General features: G+C 47.2%; 2 protein-coding genes across 11 annotated transcripts in view; one reads left to right on the forward strand and one right to left on the reverse strand.

The window, feature by feature from the left end:
* The window catches only part of YIPF2 (Yip1 domain family member 2), a 125,841-nt gene that overhangs the window by 29,006 nt on the left and 77,150 nt on the right, over window positions 1-19,685 (forward strand). The window lies entirely within an intron of this gene.
* SMARCA4 (SWI/SNF related BAF chromatin remodeling complex subunit ATPase 4) overlaps window positions 1-19,685 on the reverse strand; it is a 93,328-nt gene that overhangs the window by 3,965 nt on the left and 69,678 nt on the right. For 4 of the 10 annotated variants that reach the window (XM_073318959.1, XM_073318961.1, XM_073318956.2 and 1 more), the window contains 16 exons: window positions 18,399-18,562; window positions 15,522-15,588; window positions 14,818-14,928; window positions 13,436-13,678; window positions 12,445-12,558; window positions 11,224-11,331; window positions 9,779-9,865; window positions 8,177-8,223; window positions 7,813-7,979; window positions 6,777-6,940; window positions 5,371-5,598; window positions 5,054-5,152; window positions 4,711-4,788; window positions 3,259-3,486; window positions 1,699-1,952; window positions 141-249 (listed from right to left, as the gene is read on the reverse strand). In XM_073318959.1, coding sequence (XP_073175060.1) covers window positions 141-249; window positions 1,699-1,952; window positions 3,259-3,486; window positions 4,711-4,788; window positions 5,054-5,152; window positions 5,371-5,598; window positions 6,777-6,940; window positions 7,813-7,979; window positions 8,177-8,223; window positions 9,779-9,865; window positions 11,224-11,331; window positions 12,445-12,558; window positions 13,436-13,678; window positions 14,818-14,928; window positions 15,522-15,588; window positions 18,399-18,562 — 2,268 coding nt within the window. The remainder of the gene's footprint in view (window positions 1-140; window positions 250-1,698; window positions 1,953-3,258; window positions 3,487-4,710; window positions 4,789-5,053; window positions 5,153-5,370; window positions 5,599-6,776; window positions 6,941-7,812; window positions 7,980-8,176; window positions 8,224-9,778; window positions 9,866-11,223; window positions 11,332-12,444; window positions 12,559-13,435; window positions 13,679-14,817; window positions 14,929-15,521; window positions 15,589-18,398; window positions 18,563-19,685) is intronic. The other 6 variants (XM_073318962.2, XM_073318960.2, XM_073318966.1 and 3 more) reach the window with 6 other exon arrangements.

The raw sequence follows: 19,685 nt of genomic DNA on the forward strand, positions 1-19,685 counted from the left end.
ACAGGACAGGAAGAGGGCCGGGGCTGGGCTGTTTCGGATGCACTGAGCGGCATTAAATCACAGTGAAGACACAAATCAAGGATGTGATATAAGAGTGCTGCCTGGTACCTCAAGCATCCACTGAGGGCGGGCAGGGTTACCTTTATTTTTTTGAAATCCACTGGCTTGCGGATGAGCTCATAGTACTCCGGGAGCTCCTTGCGAGAAGGCAGCTGGATGAAGACTTCGCTAAGCTGGCGTCCACTACTACTACAAAACAAGGAAGAAATACAAGATCAAAGACCGAATCAATCCCCCTCCCCTCTCGCCAGGACAGCAACTTCCAGCCTGCCACGCAGAACTGCTTCCAAAATCACACGACACACTGCCACCGCGCAGGCAGGAAAACGTCCCTCCTTTAGCACGGAGGCCTGCTCAGCGCTGAAGGACGGACAATCCATTATGCTAGCCAAGAAGCTGGCAGGGTTACTGTGTTGCCTAATGGGTACTACAGCAAGAGCCTGTCAGCACTTTCATTACAACTCTGAAAGCTGGCCCTGGTCTCTTGATCTTTTTTTTTTGCCACTGCGCAAAATCCAGTGGTTCATTAAAGTACGGTGAGGAAAAGCAGTGGTCTGTTTGGAATAGGGCAGAGAAAAACTTGGATTTTTCTTAAAAGGCTCCTAAGACATGGGGTGGGGAGAGCACCAGAGCTTCTAAGCAAACCAGGCATCAACTCAGCTATGCTTCTTCCAGGTTGTGCTCTAATGCGCTGGCCAGTCACAATGGTTCAAAACCCACTTAGCATGTTGAGCTGAGACATTTAATACTTCCCTCGATCCAGGGAACTTTTTCAGGCTGTGAGTCAATTAATCAAAAGTAGAGGATAGAAAAAAACTATTTGTTCGCTGGCCAAATAAAAGAGCCTGGAAAATCCCACAGGAAATAATTTGATCTTTTCAAACTGATTCACACAGACCACGTGTTTAACTTCTGCTCTGTACGGTTGATGCCTGAACTGCAACCCTCTATTAGAAAACAGCAATACTGGAAACTGCCTACTGCGCTAGCCAGAAGAGCACCCCAGGGCCACAAGTGCTCTCCAGCCGTGCCCCAGCAATCATGCACAGCACGCAACAGCGGGGCTGCTGCAGTTCTCGACCAGAAGCTGCCAACAGCATGACATTTCACGCTTAGATGGAAGATCCTAAGAAGGACCTAGCAGATCAGCTGATCACTGGAGAGAAATGGGACAAGAGCTGGATTTGTCCCTTGCTGCAGTTTGCCTGTGAAGCAGGCACAAACTGGGTGGAATGAAGCAATCACAGCCTGACTTCCAAAGCTTACACAGCATGCATACGGGTCCACCCTCCTTTCATTGCCTTAACTGCATGGCACGATCTCTGCTAGGTTACACAGCAGCCTACAGAACACCCACAGACAAGACATTCCTCTGGCCCGTGAGTTAGAAACTGCCAGTACTCTGTGGACTTCGCCTTCAGAGGGCTTTGCAAACATCAGCCACTCCCTGGGAGGGGAGTAAGAATTATTCCCATTTTAAGTCAGAAGTGCTGTGGGTTTATGCCAAGACTGCCCAGCCAGGGACTAGGATTTGGCTGTTCCTCCCCAGACGTTTGTGCACACTGGCGGTTAAAAAGACAGAAAAGCAGATCCTATGCAGGAGTTCTGAGGAGAGTGCTCATCCCTTGCTTCTCTTACCTGTCCTTATATTTAATCACAGCATCCACGATCTTCTTCATTTTTTTGGTGAGGTTGGGGGGGTTTGGGGAGAGCTTTTCGGCGGGAGGCCTGCCGCGCTTTTTCTGCTTTTTGCTATCATCGTCTTTGTCTCGGCTCCGGGTGCTGGTAGTCGGGGTGGCAGAGCCAACGTCAACATCTCGCTTGCGTTTGCGGGAAGATTTCTTCTGACGAACCTCCTCCTCGATCTCCTCCAGCGTGCCCTCCTCTATAGCCTATGGAGGGGAGCAACAGAGCGGCCGCTAGCACCAAGACTGCTGGGCAAAGATGCAAAGAAAGGGCAAGGGAGCGGCCTGTGAAACGCTAAGCATGGCCATTTATACGAGGCTTTAATTTGCTGCACTACTGACCAGCGTGTCCTGCCCACTGGGGCGGGCGCTCTATGGGCTGCCCCTTGCTTGTGGGCAGACCTCCTCCCAACCGGAGACGGTAGTTCAGGCTGTTACAGAAAAGGGGTTCTCAGATTTTTTCATATGGTAACCTTCTCCATATTGGGACCCCTTCCAATTTAGCCATATGGGCAAGGCCCCTGGGTTGGCAACACATGCTAATGCTCCAGCATTTTTTTTAAAGTGGTTGCTCCTTGGTAATGGGCTAAAGCATCTCTGCCCTGCTGAGTGCATCTGAACCACATGCATGGTTTGGGGCTTTTCCTCCCAAGAATGGAAGGCCTCTAGAGACCGGCCTTCTGCTCGTTACACCCAGCTGATCAGGCAGTCTCTAATGGCCCTAAGTTTAAATTCAAAGTAGGAAAATGCCAGATGTAGGGGAGATTTTTAGTTGAACACGGAGGTATTTTAAGATGAAAAATGTATTTACTGGAGGGATATTGGAGGAAAGCAAAGGGTCTCTCAAGGGTTAACCTCCACAGAAGGAAGAGGGGGTAATTCTATTCTCTACAGCTAAAACATCATCTCTAGCCTCCTGCTCAAGAAAAGCTCTTAAGATCCCAGACTTGAAATAATTAACATGAATTCTTGAGCTGCTGCAGCCTCCCTCTCCCTGCTGCCCATAAACACCCCCTTCAGCAGAATTAGCCTCATGGCTACCCAGAATCCGGCAGGCACTCAGCTGCCCATCGGGTGCATTCTACCTGGGAGGCTCGACAGCTGTTAAAGTAGTAGTCAGCTATGGCGTGGCTTCAACTGTTTAAACCCCTCTAGAGCCCTGTGATGGGGTGAGGTGAGTTTTTCAAATACCCAGTACCAGCATCAGGTGGCGAAATAGAAACAGACCCTAAAGCAACAAATGTTTGGTAATAAGTGAATGGGTCAATAGCATAACATGTATCAGTATGACTGATTCATGCTGCTCAAAACCCTTTGTGGAGATTTGGGTAAGAGGCGATTTTCCTCCAATTGGTAATGAAGGATGCTGGGGGACTCAGCCACACATCCAAAGCAGGCTTATTTTAAGGTATGCACCATCAGAGCCTCCAGTACTGGGTATTTTCTTTAGCACATAGACAAAAACACAGTAGAAGCATAGATTTGAGAAGGCCATTGGAGAACGATGCTGTACCATGTATACCTTGAGCCACTGCTTCTCGGTAAGCGAGTCACTGTAGTCCACCTCCTTACGGTGACGTGACCCTCGCCCAAACATCTTCTCCTCCTCCTCCTCACACGTGAGCCTCTCCACTTCAGCATCATCCTTAATAATCCAGGATGGCAGCTCATCCTCTTCCATTAGACGTGGCTTTCGCTTTGGGTTACGTGCCTCCTCCCGCCTGCGGTCCAGGTCCATGCGCTAAAATAAGAGGTGTTTGCTGGGGGGGGGACCGCTGGCACAGCGACAGAAGGGTCTGCAGCCATTGCCTGAATGCATCTATCAGGGAGTTAGCTGGCCCATTTAGGTGCTGTTTAGTTGAGGCAGGTCATCTCTATAGCAGACGTTGTGGGTCATGCAGCTGATCCCAGATGGACCAGGACGTGACTGATCTCGGCTTTGGAAATATCCAACTGGCCCAGGCATCCAAGGAGCAAGGAATGCTGCAGTGCAGCGTGTGGCCTCCAGGAAGGGGTGCTCCCTGGTGACTCTCTCGGTCACGCAGGAGCCATGGCAGTGCCGTTCTGCCATCTTTGAGCGCAAGGCCCTTGGGAAGCTATGCAGGGGGAGGGATACAGCAGGAATGCAGTGTGTTGTGGAGTTCAAGGGGTTTGTTTAACAATTATTTAAATACCTACTGACTCACTACAGCTCAACAGGTACATCAGGTTAAGCGCTGCGGGAGCATATTAGCTGGCATGAGACTAACCACTATGAAGGACAAGGTACGAGAAGAGATCACTGGAACTGGAGGCAGACAAGAGCGATTACTGGGGGTCATCTCAGCCAACTGTCTTCGCTAAAGCTGGATTCTCCCCTACGGTGCATTGTTAGTGCGCGGTTATAGCGTCCATCAGCATTACTAGCTCATCACCCTATTATCAGCTTACCCAGGCTCACAAGAGCATAGCACATCTGACAGGCAAGCGTGGGGCGGACATGGGCAAGCCTCCTCCTCCACACGTGTCGGCATTAAAAAGTATTGCTGAAGGAGCGTCATTTTCTAAAGGAGTCTTTTGTACTCTGAGTCACATGGAACATTCTATAGATCTCCTGGCTTAATAAATATTTTGCTTGTCCTACTGCCTTTCATCTGAAGATCTCAACGCACTTCACCAACATACTTCAGTAGCACGTTACGGTAAGTATTTTTCCCCATTACATCCATCTAGGGAAAGCCAAGGACATCAAAGGCAGGGGCAGAGCCTGCTCAAACTTTTAGACCCTGCTCCCTTTCCAGCACCAGGAATAGAACCCAGGAGCCCTGACTCTGTTCCCGCTGCTCTAACCACTAGACCCCTAGTCCTTACTCAAGGGGATGTTTGTTCAAACATAACGAGCTCAACTCCATCAGAAATGGCATTGCCTGTGTTACCCGGAAGAGGGACAGGCTCGGTTCTCTTCCACGGCCTCTGCCAAGCTCACCATAAAAAGGTCAAATTCCTCCTCATGACGGGCAATCATCTGGTTGACTGTTTCGTCGTCGGGAACTTCATCTTCTTCCTGCAAGATTTCAAACGCCTGGCTTAAGGGCGAGAGACGACGGCGCGGCAGTTCGTACCCTGGGAACCGAACACCGAGCATTGCTACCATCCGACGCCTGTTCGGCCGCCCATGCGAAACGAGTTTGGGTGGTCTCAGTCCCGTGTCGAGTGGACACAGGCATCCACATCGCAGGAGACCGCCACCAGAGCCGGCGCCTTTGCTGGCAGTCTCAGCAGCGGGGCCAAGGATTGCCTGGGCATGGAGACTGAACTACCCCTCTCACCTTTAGAGGTGGTTCCTCCAAGTCAGGGTTCAGGCACAGGGTTGAGGCAGTGTGGGGGAAGCTTGCACTGCCACTGCCGCTGCCCGTGCTGTATCTGTTCTGTGGATAAATAGAGGGCTTCAGTCTCCAGGGCTGTCAATCCGGCACCTTTCACCGACACTACAGTTCACTTCCAAAGAGAAACAAGTGTTCATGCTCCTTCCTTCCAGCCCACATGCCCTTGGCCTCGGGGACACAGAGCAACGGAGCAAGCGCCAGCCACGCGTTCACCATTCACGCTCTGCAGTAGAGGGAGGGTGACCTGCACCGCCCCTTACCTCATCCTGCTCCTCGTGCTCTAGGATAGCCTGGAGGAAAGCTCTCCGCTCATGGCTGGAGGATTTCTGGTCAAACATGCCAGCCTGGATGACCTTCTGATCAACGTTCAGCTTGTACTTGGCTGCAGCCAGGATCTTCTCCTCCACGCTGTTCACGGTGCAGAGGCGGAGCACGCGCACCTCATTCTGCTGCCCGATACGGTGCGCTCGGTCCTGTGCCTGCAAATCCTGAAGAGGGGAGCACGTTGTTTGCAGAGTAATTTAAACCTCACTCTTTCCCAGGTAAATATTTGAGCCTTTAAACACATCATAGGAAAAGTATACATGCCTTGCAGAGCTACCTAGAGGCCCTCAACGACTCCAGAGGATTCCGTTACATCCGCTGGGGAAGTGTAATTAATCGAAACAGTTTGTTTTGCTGACTGCTCTTTTACTTGGTGATTCAACGCACTTTAGAAAATACAGGCCACTGTGCCTAGCTATTACAGCAAACTCTAGCAAAAGTGCTCGTCTACTCGGCCTCCTAAAACTTGCCCTCCCGGACAGAGCTGAGTGTCTATGCATGGATTCTTACTAGCACTGGTGAACCACTGGGGAAGGGGGAATAAGAGGATAGCAGCAGGCTTCAGTGTCTTCATATGACACGTGGTGTGGGTGGGATAGGGGGACCTTTAACCTCAGTCACTACCAGTGCTAACTGTTAATCATGTTAATTAGCATAGTTAAGGATAATTATGATCAGCCACAAGAGGCTCTCCCACTGTATGCCAGCGCACCCTGCCTGTCGGAGCAGAGACAACCAGGAGACGGGCAGCGCATGAACAGATGCTTGTGTTAGGTTCTGGGCTGCACCTGCGGCTCAAGGTCACAGCGTGGGGTTGCAAAGACCACGGCAAGAAACAAGTGCTGGGGATGCAGGAAGAGAAAAGCAGTGATGCAGGCCGTGGTGCAGTCAGCACCTAGTGCAATGGGGCACTTTATGTTTTATGTCTACACTGCCAAAAAAGAAAAAAAAAAAAAAAAGTGTTCTCAACTCTGCTTAGCTAACTAATAGCAGAGAAAACATGGCAACCTTGCTAACACTAACCTCTCGAGTGAAAGCCCGTGAGACAGTCTGAGGATGAATTCCAGCTGTTAACCAGAGTTAAAAACCAGCTTGCTGAACCCCCACTGCTCTTTTAACCAACGTTAAGAACACACTCTATAGTGCAGACACATTCTTAGATCCTTAGGAGGAGGTTAAACTAGCATTACAGGCATACAGTTCATCCAAGCCCTAGGAGAGGGACATACTAGTCCTTCCTCTTGTTATTTGGGGAACGCAAGACTCATGTCTCATGTACACACGGAGAGACAACCACACAACCCCGTACTGGGATTCCCATCAATTCTGTAGGGTTTTTTACCTGGTGCGGATTCCAGTCACTGTCAAAAATAATCACAGTATCTGCAGACTGTAAGTTCAGTCCCAGCCCTCCGGCCCGAGTGCTCAGCAGGAAAATGAAATATTCCGAGCCTGGCTCATTGAAGGTCTTCAGCAACATGCCACGGTCTTCAGCTTTAGTGGTTCCTAGAAGCCCAGGGAGAAGAGAGAGGTTACTATTTACCTCCCCTGCAAAGTTTTCTATTTAACATGGACTCAGAACTCCACAGAGCAAAGAGGGGTTCCACCTTACTTGGAAAGTGTTGAGCACCTACACCCTCTGAAAACCAGGCCCCTTGGAGGTGGTCCACATTGGGCACCCCTAATATCGTAGCACCCAAAATCAGTAATCATGATGGCAAATTGAGGTCTGTGCATGCAGTCTGTGTGTCAGGTCGGAAAGCCCTTTGGGATCTTCCAGGATATAAAATGTAATGTAAGGTGACCAATGTATCAAAGATAGCAGGTTACAAATATCCAGAAGAAAGTTGTTGATGCTGGCTGAAATTCCAAGAGACAACACAAGGCCTATGCGCCATGTCAGACTACAGAACAGGGCTCTTCCTGGAGGTGAGACTTTCACCAATTTAAAGGAGGTGGAAAGTGGTAACTGGATTAGCAGTGAACCACCTCCCTAAACTAACCTTACAAGAAAAAAGCGTAAGGTACGTGCAACGCTGTTAATCCTTTTTCCCAATCATAGGTTAAAGGAGAAACACGTCCAGAAGCAAGTGTACAATGAAAAGGTTGCAACAGTGTAATCCCACCAGCTTTACCAAGAGTTAGTACATGATGCGATTGGTTACGATAATTCGGTTGTCTATTTTTATGAATGGCTGTTAGTTTCATGCATGTTTCTCACATGTGCTGCAAAGCACATTGCGTGGTGATGAGGATTAAAAGGAGGTTTGTTATTTGATCATTCGTTATCTACACACGTAGGATTTAGCCTACTGATATTGCCAAAGCAGAGCATTCAGGCGGAGATTGAGTGTCTCTCTGTTACCAGTTAAACTCACCATCCAGCCTGAGGTATTTGAAGCCACGGTATGCAAAGTAGTCTTCCATGATGGTCATGAGTGAGGTCATCTGACAGAACAGCAGCACCTTGTGGTTGGTGGCTCGTAGTTTGGGAAGAATCCTGTCTAGGAGCTCAAATTTGCCAGATGCTCGGTACAGGTCTAGTCTAGTTCACCAGAGAGGATTGGCAATAGGTGAGAATCTGATGCTACAAAAATGCATCACCCTCGCAAGCAAATGAGAGCTACCAGTGCTTGTTACATTAATACACTGACCTAATCCAAGTAATTCTTCATTGATAAACCACACCACACTTAAACTACAAATATCCTCCTTTGTAAAGCTCAAAAGCATTCAACTTACCCCTGTACAATACCTCCAGTGAAACCTAAGTGCTCTGAAAAGGATTCCTGCAAACAAAAACAGAAACACTGTCACACTGATTGCACCACATTCTTCTATACAAACACAAATGTCCAATAAATCCAACAAACTCTTGGAATTGCCCTGATAGAAAACTGATCATCAGGTCAAATACGTCTAATCTTCTTCTGCTTTCATATGGCTTGGGTGGATAGCAACAACTACAAGTGTATTTCTAGGTTAGATAGCCAGCACATTGCCACAGCAGTGAGCTGGTGAATGTCCTTCAGGCCCCTGGCCAAGGAACAAAGGGGACACTCAGATATGATGTGCTCCATCATTTGTGCCTGGTGACCACAGTCACATGCAAGTGTTTGCCTCATTTTCCATTTAAAGAGGGTTTGTCCAAGTCTCCCATGAGATGTCCTGATGCAATTCAATCTGCACCAGTCTTTCCGACATAAAATCAAAACCTGGTGGTTCCTTGGCAGGGTCAACAACAAGCTGTTTGTTTAGAGCGGTTGAAACACTCCATGTGATTCTCACTCCATGTGAGCCTCAGCGTCACAGCTGACATAAGGGTCTTGATGTGGTTCCATAGAGGATTGTGGGATTTTAAATCTTGTCTTTGGTGGGTTCTGCAGGTCATCATGCAGCAGAATCCCTGCATTTGCACTGACATGGTTGAGAAAACAAGATGTCTGAGGAGCTCTTCTAATCTGTAGAGGCTGGATATGCGATAGGACCAGGAGCCAGTCGACTGGAGTCGATTTGAGCGTCCCTGACACTATGCGTATAGCGTTATTGAGTGTCAAGGAGTTTAGCATGACTGCTGTAAGACCACACTGGTGCACAGCATTTAGCTGCACAATATACCAAGGCAATTGTTGCAGTTCATAGGGTCCATGGACTGGAGCCCCATGATGTTCTGGCCAATTTTCTGATAAGTGCGACACAAGACCTGACATTCTCGAGGTGTTGTTGAAAGGTCAAACTCTGGTCCAGTGTAACACCAACATATTTTGGGTTAGCCTTGTGGCAGATGTTCTTACCGCAGAAGTGTGTGTCAAGTTTGGTATTAGCCATTTTATTCTTCGGTTGGAAAGCGGTCTAATTATGAATTAACCTATTGCCATTTATAAGATATCCAATTGCTGTATGAAGGCCTGGAAAGGATGTGTAGGAATAAAGTAATTTTAAAGCATCTGTCTGGGGTCACTTGAGGTTAAAAGATGATCCCAAGGAGCAAGTTGGAGCACTGATTCACTAGTGGAACACTTGTTTTGTTGTCTCTGAGGACAGACTGCATCCAAAGGGATTAGCTTGACAAGGAGCCTTGATTTTACCATTTTTAATTGATATCACTTCATTGAACACTTCATGTCTGAATAGGTTTAAACCAACGTTGGATGCTACAGGGAAACATTTTAAGATGAGACACAGGAACGTTACACAGTGCTGCCCTGAAAATTTACCCCACAGCATCCAAGCACAGCTTAGTTCATATATTACCCATTTTACAGAAAAGTGGATCTGTGCACTAAGGCACCTAGATCCTCATAGGAGCCTCTAGGCAACACTGATACAAAAATACAACATTACCTCTATGTGCTGAAACATGTACGGATGGTTACAGATCTTCCTCAGCTGCATGATGGTGTTCATCAGGGTTTTTGTACCACCTTTGCCCTGTGTGAATAAAGACAAAATTTACAAATATGTCCAAGCACACATTAAAGCCGTGAAAGAGAAAGCGGAGGATCTGCTCCACCCCCCTTGCTATCATGGCATTCTACACTCTTGGCAAAATGTAAAATATCACATGAGAGAAAGCAGATGGGTGCAACTGAGGACAAAGATGGAATTATTCGAGGCTGATCACGTTAGCTTTAGTAGCTAACTATGTGTGCAGAACACTGAAGACAGTGAACGGCTGTTATAGCATGGATGGGACATGGGATGCATCTTCACTCAGTTTTCAAAAGTGAATGTCACACAGATCTAGTATCAGAGCTGCCACTTTAGGAGAGAACCCAATTAATGACTCCAAAACCTCCTCCATACACTAGCAAGGCCAAGTCCCCCAGCCCCACTGCTGTGAAAGCTGCCCAGAACAGCGAGACAACAATCAATCAGTGTAACACATTGCTCAGAAAGCTGAACTTCAAGGTGTTAAGGAGAAACCTTAAAATCCTCTTCCGCAATCCAAGGAATAAAGGGCGGCTCAGAGGATGCATACTGGAAAAGTGGACACTTCACCTTCAGTTCATTTTAAACCTGGCCCAACCTGCTGCTGCCGCCATCGGATAGCTGTTGAGTGGCATGTGTGAAACAAGCTCTCAGTGCTCTCTGTGAAATTCCTGACAGACGGTTATCCACAGCACAGCATCATCCCTCATGGTGCCCTTTTGGGCAGTCTTGGGAGAGGCACGCACAGGCTCAGGTCATGGTTATGTGGAGGAAGCCCGCACTGCCTCAGTTCCTGCTGCACCCATTCTGTGCACCGGGGCTTTAAGGCCAGGCCTACACTACAGGTACTATGGTGGCACAGCTGTGGTGTCATAGTGACACCGCTTTAACCCTGTAGTGCAGGCAGACAACGGTGACAGACGGGGTTTTCGGTTGCTGTAGGAACTCCACCTCCCCGCGCGATGGTCGCTAAGTTGACTGAAGCTTTCTTCCGCTGACCGAGCTGCGGCTACACCAGCCTCAGAGGTGTGGATTTTTCACATCCCCGAGCACCGCAACTATGTCGATCTAAGCTTTAGGTCTAGATCAGGCCTCAGTTTCCAGGGAGCCAGCGCCAAATGCATTAAGGGGATTTCCCAAAGCACAAAGAGCAGTTAGGCACCTATGAAAGTGAAGGGGATTTGAATGCTTAACTCCACAAAAAATGTCCCCTTAAAACCGTAACAGCAACGTGACTGGCAGACAGCATGGAAAAAAATCCAGTTTGGAAACAGGCCCCTGTACATGAAATGCTCTTCAGCCCTGCTGCATGTAAATGCAGGGAGAGTGAGGAACAAATCAGGGCCCTATTGCCACACCTTTTTATCCTTCTCCGAGCCATCAGTGAGCAGCACTCCCTTGGCCTGCATGTGTCTATACAGCACCCTCTGTAATGCTGACATGTCACACTTGATCACATACTCCACCTGGAAAGCAGAGGAGAGTTTAACATCACAAACAATAGTAACCAACCCTCCATGATTCTCTGCATGCTCCCAAAACATCTCATTCCCCCGCCCCCTCCATCACTGGCTTGTAGCTCTGCACCCCCCCCACACACTTTGCTGTACTGCTCCGAGCTCTCTGCCAACCACTGAACTGTGACTTATTTCCCAACCAATTAGCACTGTTCTCAAGCTGGCCAGAGTGCTGACGAGATACTCTTTAACCAGAGGGCTCAGTGTGGTGTCTTTATGATGCTGCTGGCCCAGGAGTGGCAGAATGGGCATACAAGTCACTGTGGGGCACGAACATCCACCACTGTTCTCCCATCTTCCCCACTTTGAGCCCTACGACCTCAGTGCTAGAGAGTTAAGCCACCAATCTGGTTTGTTCTCCTCCGGCTAGCATAGGCCATTGGGATGAGAATAGCAAGATGAAAAGCTGCAAAATACCGTATAATTGCAGCAGTTCCTAGAAAGAAAACTAAATTTGGCTTCCACAGAAAAGACCTTTCCAACAGCACTGGAGTGAAGAAAGAGAAACCATAAAAAGCAAAAGCCTTTAGTGAGGACAACATGGAAGCAGGTGTCAAATGCTGGAGCAAATAGCAGGCAGCTTAACTGACAACTATATGCAAGTTAAAAAAGAATAAATGGGTTAGTTCAACTAGCTCATCCCCCACTCATGGGCCAGGGCAGGAGCGCCGTCTAGAGCATTTTTCACTACTTCCTCCTGTCCCATTGTACATGCTCAAATCTTGGGGCTTTCCCCACTTTCCTCAGGAGAGGTCACAGCTTCTCTTATAGTCTCTCACTTCAGCTACATGACAAACTTACAGCAGGGATGCAACACAAAACAAATAAAACCCTATTTAAGTGCAGCATAGTTCATAGATTTTAGAATCACAGGATTGTTTAGGCCAGAAGGAACTATTAGATCTAGTCTGATCGCCTGTATAACCACATAGACCAGGGAATTTCACTCCACTCCCCCTGTATTGAGCACAATAACTTGTGTTTGACTAAAGAACTTCTTCCAAAAATGCATCCAGGAAGCCTGGAGGGCATGGGGGTCTGCATCTTCCTTACGAGCTTTACCTTTTCAGGCAGCTGTGCTTCCACCTCCTTCTTTAACCGCCTTAGCAGGAAGGGACGCAGCACTTTGTGCAAACGACGGATAATCAGAATAGTTTCTTCTTCATTCAAATCCACCTATTTTTTCCACCCAAGAAATACAAAAAGGTTAAAATAACTTGAGTCTCTCCCCCCTCAACATTTTTCACTAAATACTGCAAGATCCCAACAACCCCCCCACCCCGCCCCGGCTCTTGTCTAGCCCATTCCCAGTAGATCTCAAAGCGCTTTGCAAAGAAGGTCACAATTATCTCCATTCTACAGATGGAAAAACAGACTCAGAGAGGGCAAGTGACTTGCCCAAGATCACCCAGCAGGCCAGTAGCAGAGCTGGGAATAGAAATAAGGCCTAAAGATTTCCTCCATAAACTGTGCAACTGATGACTTACAGTTTTGAGCAGCCACACAACTCTCAAAACTGCAAACTTGCTTATGCTGCTGTCCAAGTCTGGGGTTTCTGTACTGAAAACTCTAAAGGTTCAAACCCTGTGCTGTTTTATTACTTGGTATTCACGTCCCCAGTCACTGCACTTTAAGAAAGGTGTTTTGAATGAATATAACCAGTTCACTTAAAAGCCTTGAGGATTCTGTGCAATCTGAGAATCCATTTTGACAAGAACCAAGGCAGCGCCTTGCTGGGATGGCTGGAGGTCTATGACTGAAAGATACCTTGCCCTTATTCCAGCATTTGCTTATCATCAGTCTCTGTTTTATCCCGTACAGCTCAAACTCACTTTCTCTGCTGTCATGTCCCAGAAATTAAACTCTGAATGAAGACAATACCCCTCCCCTAATTAGCAAATGGTCTAAGATGGAGACCGCTGAGCTAGCATACCAGTTAACAGCTGGAAACTAATTACAACCAAATACTGTGGATATCCAGTGATTTGGTGCCTTATATTAGCACAAGACTGTCCAAACTCAACTGCTGCCAGACGGCTACTTCCATACCTACCTTCTCTCCAGTCATGGCAAATGGAGCATTAAACCACTGCTCAAATGTGCTACAGCTCTTGAAGATGGTGGGAAGGAGGAAATTGAGTAGAGCCCACAGCTCTGGCAGCTTATTCTGTAGTGGAGTTCCTGTCAGCAGCAAACGACGCGGAGCTACGTAGTGTGTGTTGAGGACTTGGGTTAGCTTACAGTGGTGATTCTTCATTCTGTGACCTTCATCAACAATCATGTACTTCCAGCGAATCTGTAGAGACGGAATCACAACAGACACTGTGGGAATCCCACCTTCCATAAGCACAGCAGCTACATTCATGTCCTCAGACGCAGGAGAATCACAGAATCTTAACCATCCATGCAGATATGCCTGCCCAGCAGGGAGCCACCACCAGAGACCGATCAGAACTGAGTAGGACTGTAAAAACCTAGTCAAGTTCCATTCAGGCTGCTGCTGGGAAAGTGCTGCCATTCATGAGCCCTTTCTTTGCCTGTGGTACAGAGAACTGAGACAGTTGATGGAATAAGGGAGAGAATGTAAAGAAAAGGGAAGGGGCGGTAATGTTGAGAAATGATTAAGGAAGAGACCCAGTTATTCCTAGCATCTCACACACCCTGTACCACCATCAGTAATTTCTTAGCTTCCTGGCCATAGCCAAATACATTTCAGTTACTCAAGAAGTGGAGTAGTAAGGGAAAAGAAAAAGCTAAAACCTCCCTGCTAAGGCCATGTCTAGGTGAGAAAAGATGCACCAGTTTAACTGGATATAGTTAAACAGGCACAAACCCCTAATCAGTGCAGCTTAATTTAGTAGTTCACTGACACAAGATACAGATAAAGATCACAAGATAAGAGACGTTTCTGGGAGGTAACTAACACTGAAATAACTCAGATAACTAGTCTTGTGAAGTTGCACACTCCCACACTTCTGGGGAGGACCTGCATAGACTGCCTTGACTTGATCAGGAGGTCTAACAGGACAAAAGACTTGAGGCTGTCACTTGATACAGTTTGACCTTGGAAGAGGGTAACTGACATGCACAAACCCCGAACTGAGACAGGCCACGTGAGACGATCTGAGGTACTTTAGATCTGCCAGGGTTTCTATGTGAAAGATGGGTGAGCACCTGCTAAGCTAGGCATGTGTATCTAAGCTGTTTATTGGTAAGGTATGTTTCCTCTGTAATGCTTTTGTTCTGAATGAAGAACACTTTGCTTTATGAGAGATGGCTGATCACTCCTTAACCCTGTTATTACCCCAGAGAACACAAAACTGCAGGGCCTGAGAAAGGTGATGGCTGGGAGCCTGAGCCCTAAGTGGGGTGGCCCTTAAGGCAGCCACGAGGGTGTCAGAGGTGCAGTTAGCCATAGGAAACACAAACACTCACCTTGGCAAGAATGTGCTTATCTTTGATGATGTACTCGTAGGTTGTAAGCAAGACATTAAACTTCCCACTTCGAAGCTGAGGTACAAATGCCCGTCTTGCTGCTGGAGAGCCCTGGGAAAGGAGGAATAGGAGAAAAAAAAATTAAACCAATGTAACTGCCAGCAGGGGGCGTTACTGAGGGCTTGTCCTACAGGGTGCAGCAATGCACCAGTAGAGAGGTACAAATTCTAAAGAGCACCAACATGCTGCACACCAACCGGCCCGTGTAGACCCTGCTGGCATGCTCTAAAAATTCCCTATTGCACATTTTTAGTGCGTGCCAGCAGCATCTACGCAGGCCAGTCAGTCTGCAGCACGCAGTGCATTGCAGAATTCACCCCCCTCTAGTACACATTGCCACACTCTGTAGACAAGCTCTGATTATTAGCAACAGGGTGAAAAAAATCTCATGTTCCTGATTGGCAGGAGGGAAGCAAATCTAGCTTGAATGTTTATACAGGCCGTGGCAGTTCGATATGAACGCTTGAGTGAGAGTGTGAATCTAACACAGGGAAGAAGAGTCCCGAAGCAGCGGTTTATTTTTTGGATAAAAGGGAAGGCTGCATTTCTGTCGGGGTTAGTTATACAGGTACTAAAAGCTGCTTACAAAATATTCAACCAAAGGTTTCACAGTGAGAAGTGCATGACCGAACTCCACTACTTGCCTTGTAGGAGACCTTCACCACAGAAGGAGCCCATTTATCAAATTCATATGCCCAGTTTGACAATGTTCTAGACGAGAGGGGAGGAGAGAAAGAGAACAGTAAAACCCACCCTTGCATAATGGACTCCAAACCTTCTATAGCCCAAAGCAGCCCCCACTGGTTGTAAAACCATAAAAGTCTCCAGCAGCTCTTCAGAAATCAGTACCCTTTATTCCCAGCTAGCAACTCTTGCTGCAAAATCCATTATCCAAGACACTCAACCACAATCCAACAATTCTCTGTGACAATCATGAGATGTGACCACAGTACTCTCTTCTCTGCCAGAAAGAACAGTTATTTACCTTACAGTAAATGTGGTTCTTGGAGATGCATTGCCCATATAGATTCCGCTCTTGGTGCACATGTGCTCCACGCACGAGAGATCAAATGATTTTGTTCAGCAGTGTCTGTTGGGGCCACGCCTGCACCATAAGTAACCTCACTTCCCCCTCGCCTGAGGGCATAAAGGGCAGCGTGGGCCCAACTGCCCCTCAGTTCTTTCACCAGTACAGAACTCTGGAGTAGCTGAGAAAGAGGGAAGGTTGTGAACAAGATATTTCGAAGAACCAATTACCGCAAGGAAAGTAAGTGTCCTTTCTTCTTCGAGTGGTTGTCAACGCAGATCCCACACCTTGTGATGTGCAAGCAGTTGTCTATCGCTTGGAGGTGGATAACCAGAGTCTTACTTAAGTAGTGACTGCAGGACAGTCCCACCAAAATTGGCTTCCAATCTGGAAGCCTCCGCTAAGGAACAGCGTCTTGTAAATGTGTGGCTCAAGCTCCCGTAGCTGCTCCACAAGTTTCTCTGTTTGTCTAGGTTAACTAAAACTTACCGATATTACACTGACAAAGACCATATGTGATGGGGTGTCCGCCCCACCCAGGGCCTGGAAGGGTTAAGATGGCTAGATGGGCCAATTACCTGCCCAGGCTGCACTGGACGAGCCAGGGAGCAGGAGCTGATTAAATAAAGCTCAGCTGGGCAGGAAGAGCAGGCACCTGAATAAAGCCCAGGAGGTGACAGCAGCCGTGGGCTGCATGGAAGGAGTTTGCAGTCTCTCCCTGGGTGAAAGGAGGTGTGTGGGGCCTATACAGTATAACTTCAGAGTTACGAACTGACCAGTCAGCCACACTCCTCGTTTGGAAGTATTCGGCGGGAAGCAAACACAGTACACTGCTGTGTTAAACAAAGAACTAAAAAAATTAAAGGAAAGTTTAAAAAAAGATTTCACAAGATAAGAAAATGGTTTCTGTGCTTGTTTCATTTAAATTAAGATGGTCAAAAGCAGCATTTTTCTTCTGCATAGTAAAGTTTCAAAGCTGTACTAAGTCAATGTTCAGTTGTAAACTTTTGAAAGAACCATAAAGTTTGTTCGTAATGCTGAACTAATCTTCACTCCTGACTCTGAGGGTCTACTGTAGAGGGCAGTCGGGAGGCTGACAAACGCAGAGAGGGGGAAGCCAGGAAGATAGGAGAAGGCTCAGGGGTAAAGCATCATGGTAGGACAGTGCAGGCCTTGGCTGCTAACTGGAGGGCCCCTGAACTGGAACCCAGAGTAGAGGGCAGGCTTGGGTTTCCCTACCAGCCACTAGGGATGTGGCACCGACCAGGCAGAAAACATTGGACTTCCTGATTTGTTCCAAAAAGACATTGTTACAGACCCTGGAAGGGGGAACCACAGAGTGGTCAGAGGGTCAAGTCACGAAGAGGAGCTGCCATTCCTGGAACAAAGGGGTCCGCAGGATGACAGGAGAGACAAAACCAGAGGAGGGCGCAATGCCTGGCCAGAGCTAATCCCCAGGACAGCCAGTAGGGGTGAGTGAACCCCAGGACACCATAAAAAAAGCGAACTACATTAACACTACTATTTTATACAAGGCTAAGTCAGTCGCACAGTGCGTGGAGGAAGCAGACGGTGCAGGGGTTCTACATTGCTGCCACAGGCAGCAAGGATGGACAGAGGATGCTTTGGCCACTCAGCTTTTCTGCCCTGGAGTGGGAGGGCTGTGAGGACACTCAGGGTACAGCCCCAGCCCCATCAGATGCTACCGGACAAAATAATCTGACGTGGCATGTATTGGGCGCACATGCCTCAAGAGTGGCATCAGCATGGGCAATCGCTCGAAGAACACTTCCATGCACTAGGGACTGAACTGAAAATATAACAATCCAGTCGCGTGTGTGCACAGGGGAGTGCTGTCTTATTTTATTGGCGAAGATCTGTATTTTGGTATAACATATAAAGAGAGGAACAGTTCTGCTACAAACAGCAATGCCTGAATTCTGATTCTTCACACTGGCTCATTTATTTATTTAAGCTGACCTACTGAGTTGGGAAGGTGCCCTTAAACTTTTTCTGATTATTCAAATTAATATTATGAGAAATCATCTCAGAACGTAAGTACTGTTAAAATGGACTAAATTAATAGGTTATGAGCCAAAAGTCTATGACCGGGGGGGGGGGGGGGGAGGGGAGAAACAGCTTCTTCCCTTAGGGCAACTGCAGCATTATTTGGGTTTCCTACAGGCACTTTTATCCAAGGACCTCAAGGCACTTTACAAAAGCTCCCAAACTCCCCTGTACAGTAAGTATCTCTACACTCATTTTGCAGATTATTAAACTGAGGCAAGGCAGCTGAATGAATTCCAAGGTCAGAGAGTGAGTCAGTGGCAGAGTGAGGAACAGAACCCATAATTCCTGACTCCGTCTTCCTCCCTGCTCTAACATCACACCCTGCTACCTTCCACAGCACAGCTAGAATTAACATTGCTCACTAAAAATATCTCCTAAACTTCCCAGTGCTGTAACCCACCATTAGTTCGAGCACCACACTTACGAGAGAGGTACGATAATGAGGAAGGGTCCATTGATACGCTTGTGCTCCATGAGGTATGTGATTAAAGCGATGGTCTGGATAGTTTTGCCCAGACCCATCTCATCCGCCAGGATACCATTCAGATTATTATTGTACAAAGAGACGAGCCACTCCAAACCTTTAATCTGAATAAAAAGATAATGGAGGATGATTCACAGAATGTAAACTGAACAGGATCTCAGAGGAAAAAAGCCACACTTCCTTGTGAATGATTTGCAGCCACTCACCTTATGTAACATTGTAGATTAATTATTCATAGATTATTAAACCGCTTGTTTTAGAGTTAATTATCTCAAAGCGCTCTTTGGCACTGATCTATTCCTCTCCCTTCTGGATCATAAAAAGAAAAGGAGTACTTGTGGCACCTTAGAGACTAACCAATTTATTTGAGCATGAGCTTTCGTGAGCTACAGCTCACTTCACTGAAAGCTCCCTTTAATGCTCTTTGCTTTAAGCTACAGAGGCCAAGTCCGGCTAATTGGTTATTTTATAAAAGACCTCCCCTCACCCCCAGAAGCTTGGATCATTTTATTCCCATCTGCATCTCTCAGAACCTTAACAACTTTCTGGTTGTTTGCATGGACTGAAGGGAACAATCCTCCACTCCTGCAGTGTGGGAGAGATAAGAGGTGTGAGTCAACAGGCTCCTATCTTTAATCCCCAGGATTTCACTGACAAGTGCAATACACAACATTATAAGTAAGGTCTTACACCAGAGCCTACTGATAAGCACAAAAATTTAGTCCTTCCATAGAGCTTTGCATCTTCAAAGTACTGCACAATTATCTAACTACAACTAAAAATGCCAGATAAAGTCCGTTGAGTCACGCTTTGTTCCCCAGAGACTACACGATTCAAGTATTATCCAGTCACCTTCAGCCTGTTTGGTGCAATTTGGGGTGTGTGTGTGTGTGTGTGTGTGTGTGTGTGTGTGTGTATGTACACACACACGTTCACATGTTTAAAACTTGCAATTTAGATGTGTGTGTAGACGCGCATATGTTTAAAACTTGCTTGTCAGCTTTATTATATTGTGTATTTGCTTATGGAGGCACTTGCAATGAATTTTGCTCAGCAAGTTCAAAAGGTAAGAAATAATGACCTATTAACCCCAAATGGACTTTAATAAATCAGCTGGCAGATACAGCTGAAATAACTGAGCATGGTAAAGAAGTGCCACCTGATTAGAGCGGTGAGGGAAGCAGGACAGGAGCTTAACACCAAGCAGAGTGAAACAAGTTGCCTGGA

This window comes from Lepidochelys kempii, chromosome 20 (assembly GCF_965140285.1).
Source record: "Lepidochelys kempii isolate rLepKem1 chromosome 20, rLepKem1.hap1, whole genome shotgun sequence".
In the NCBI taxonomy this organism is placed as follows: Eukaryota; Metazoa; Chordata; order Testudines; family Cheloniidae; genus Lepidochelys; species Lepidochelys kempii.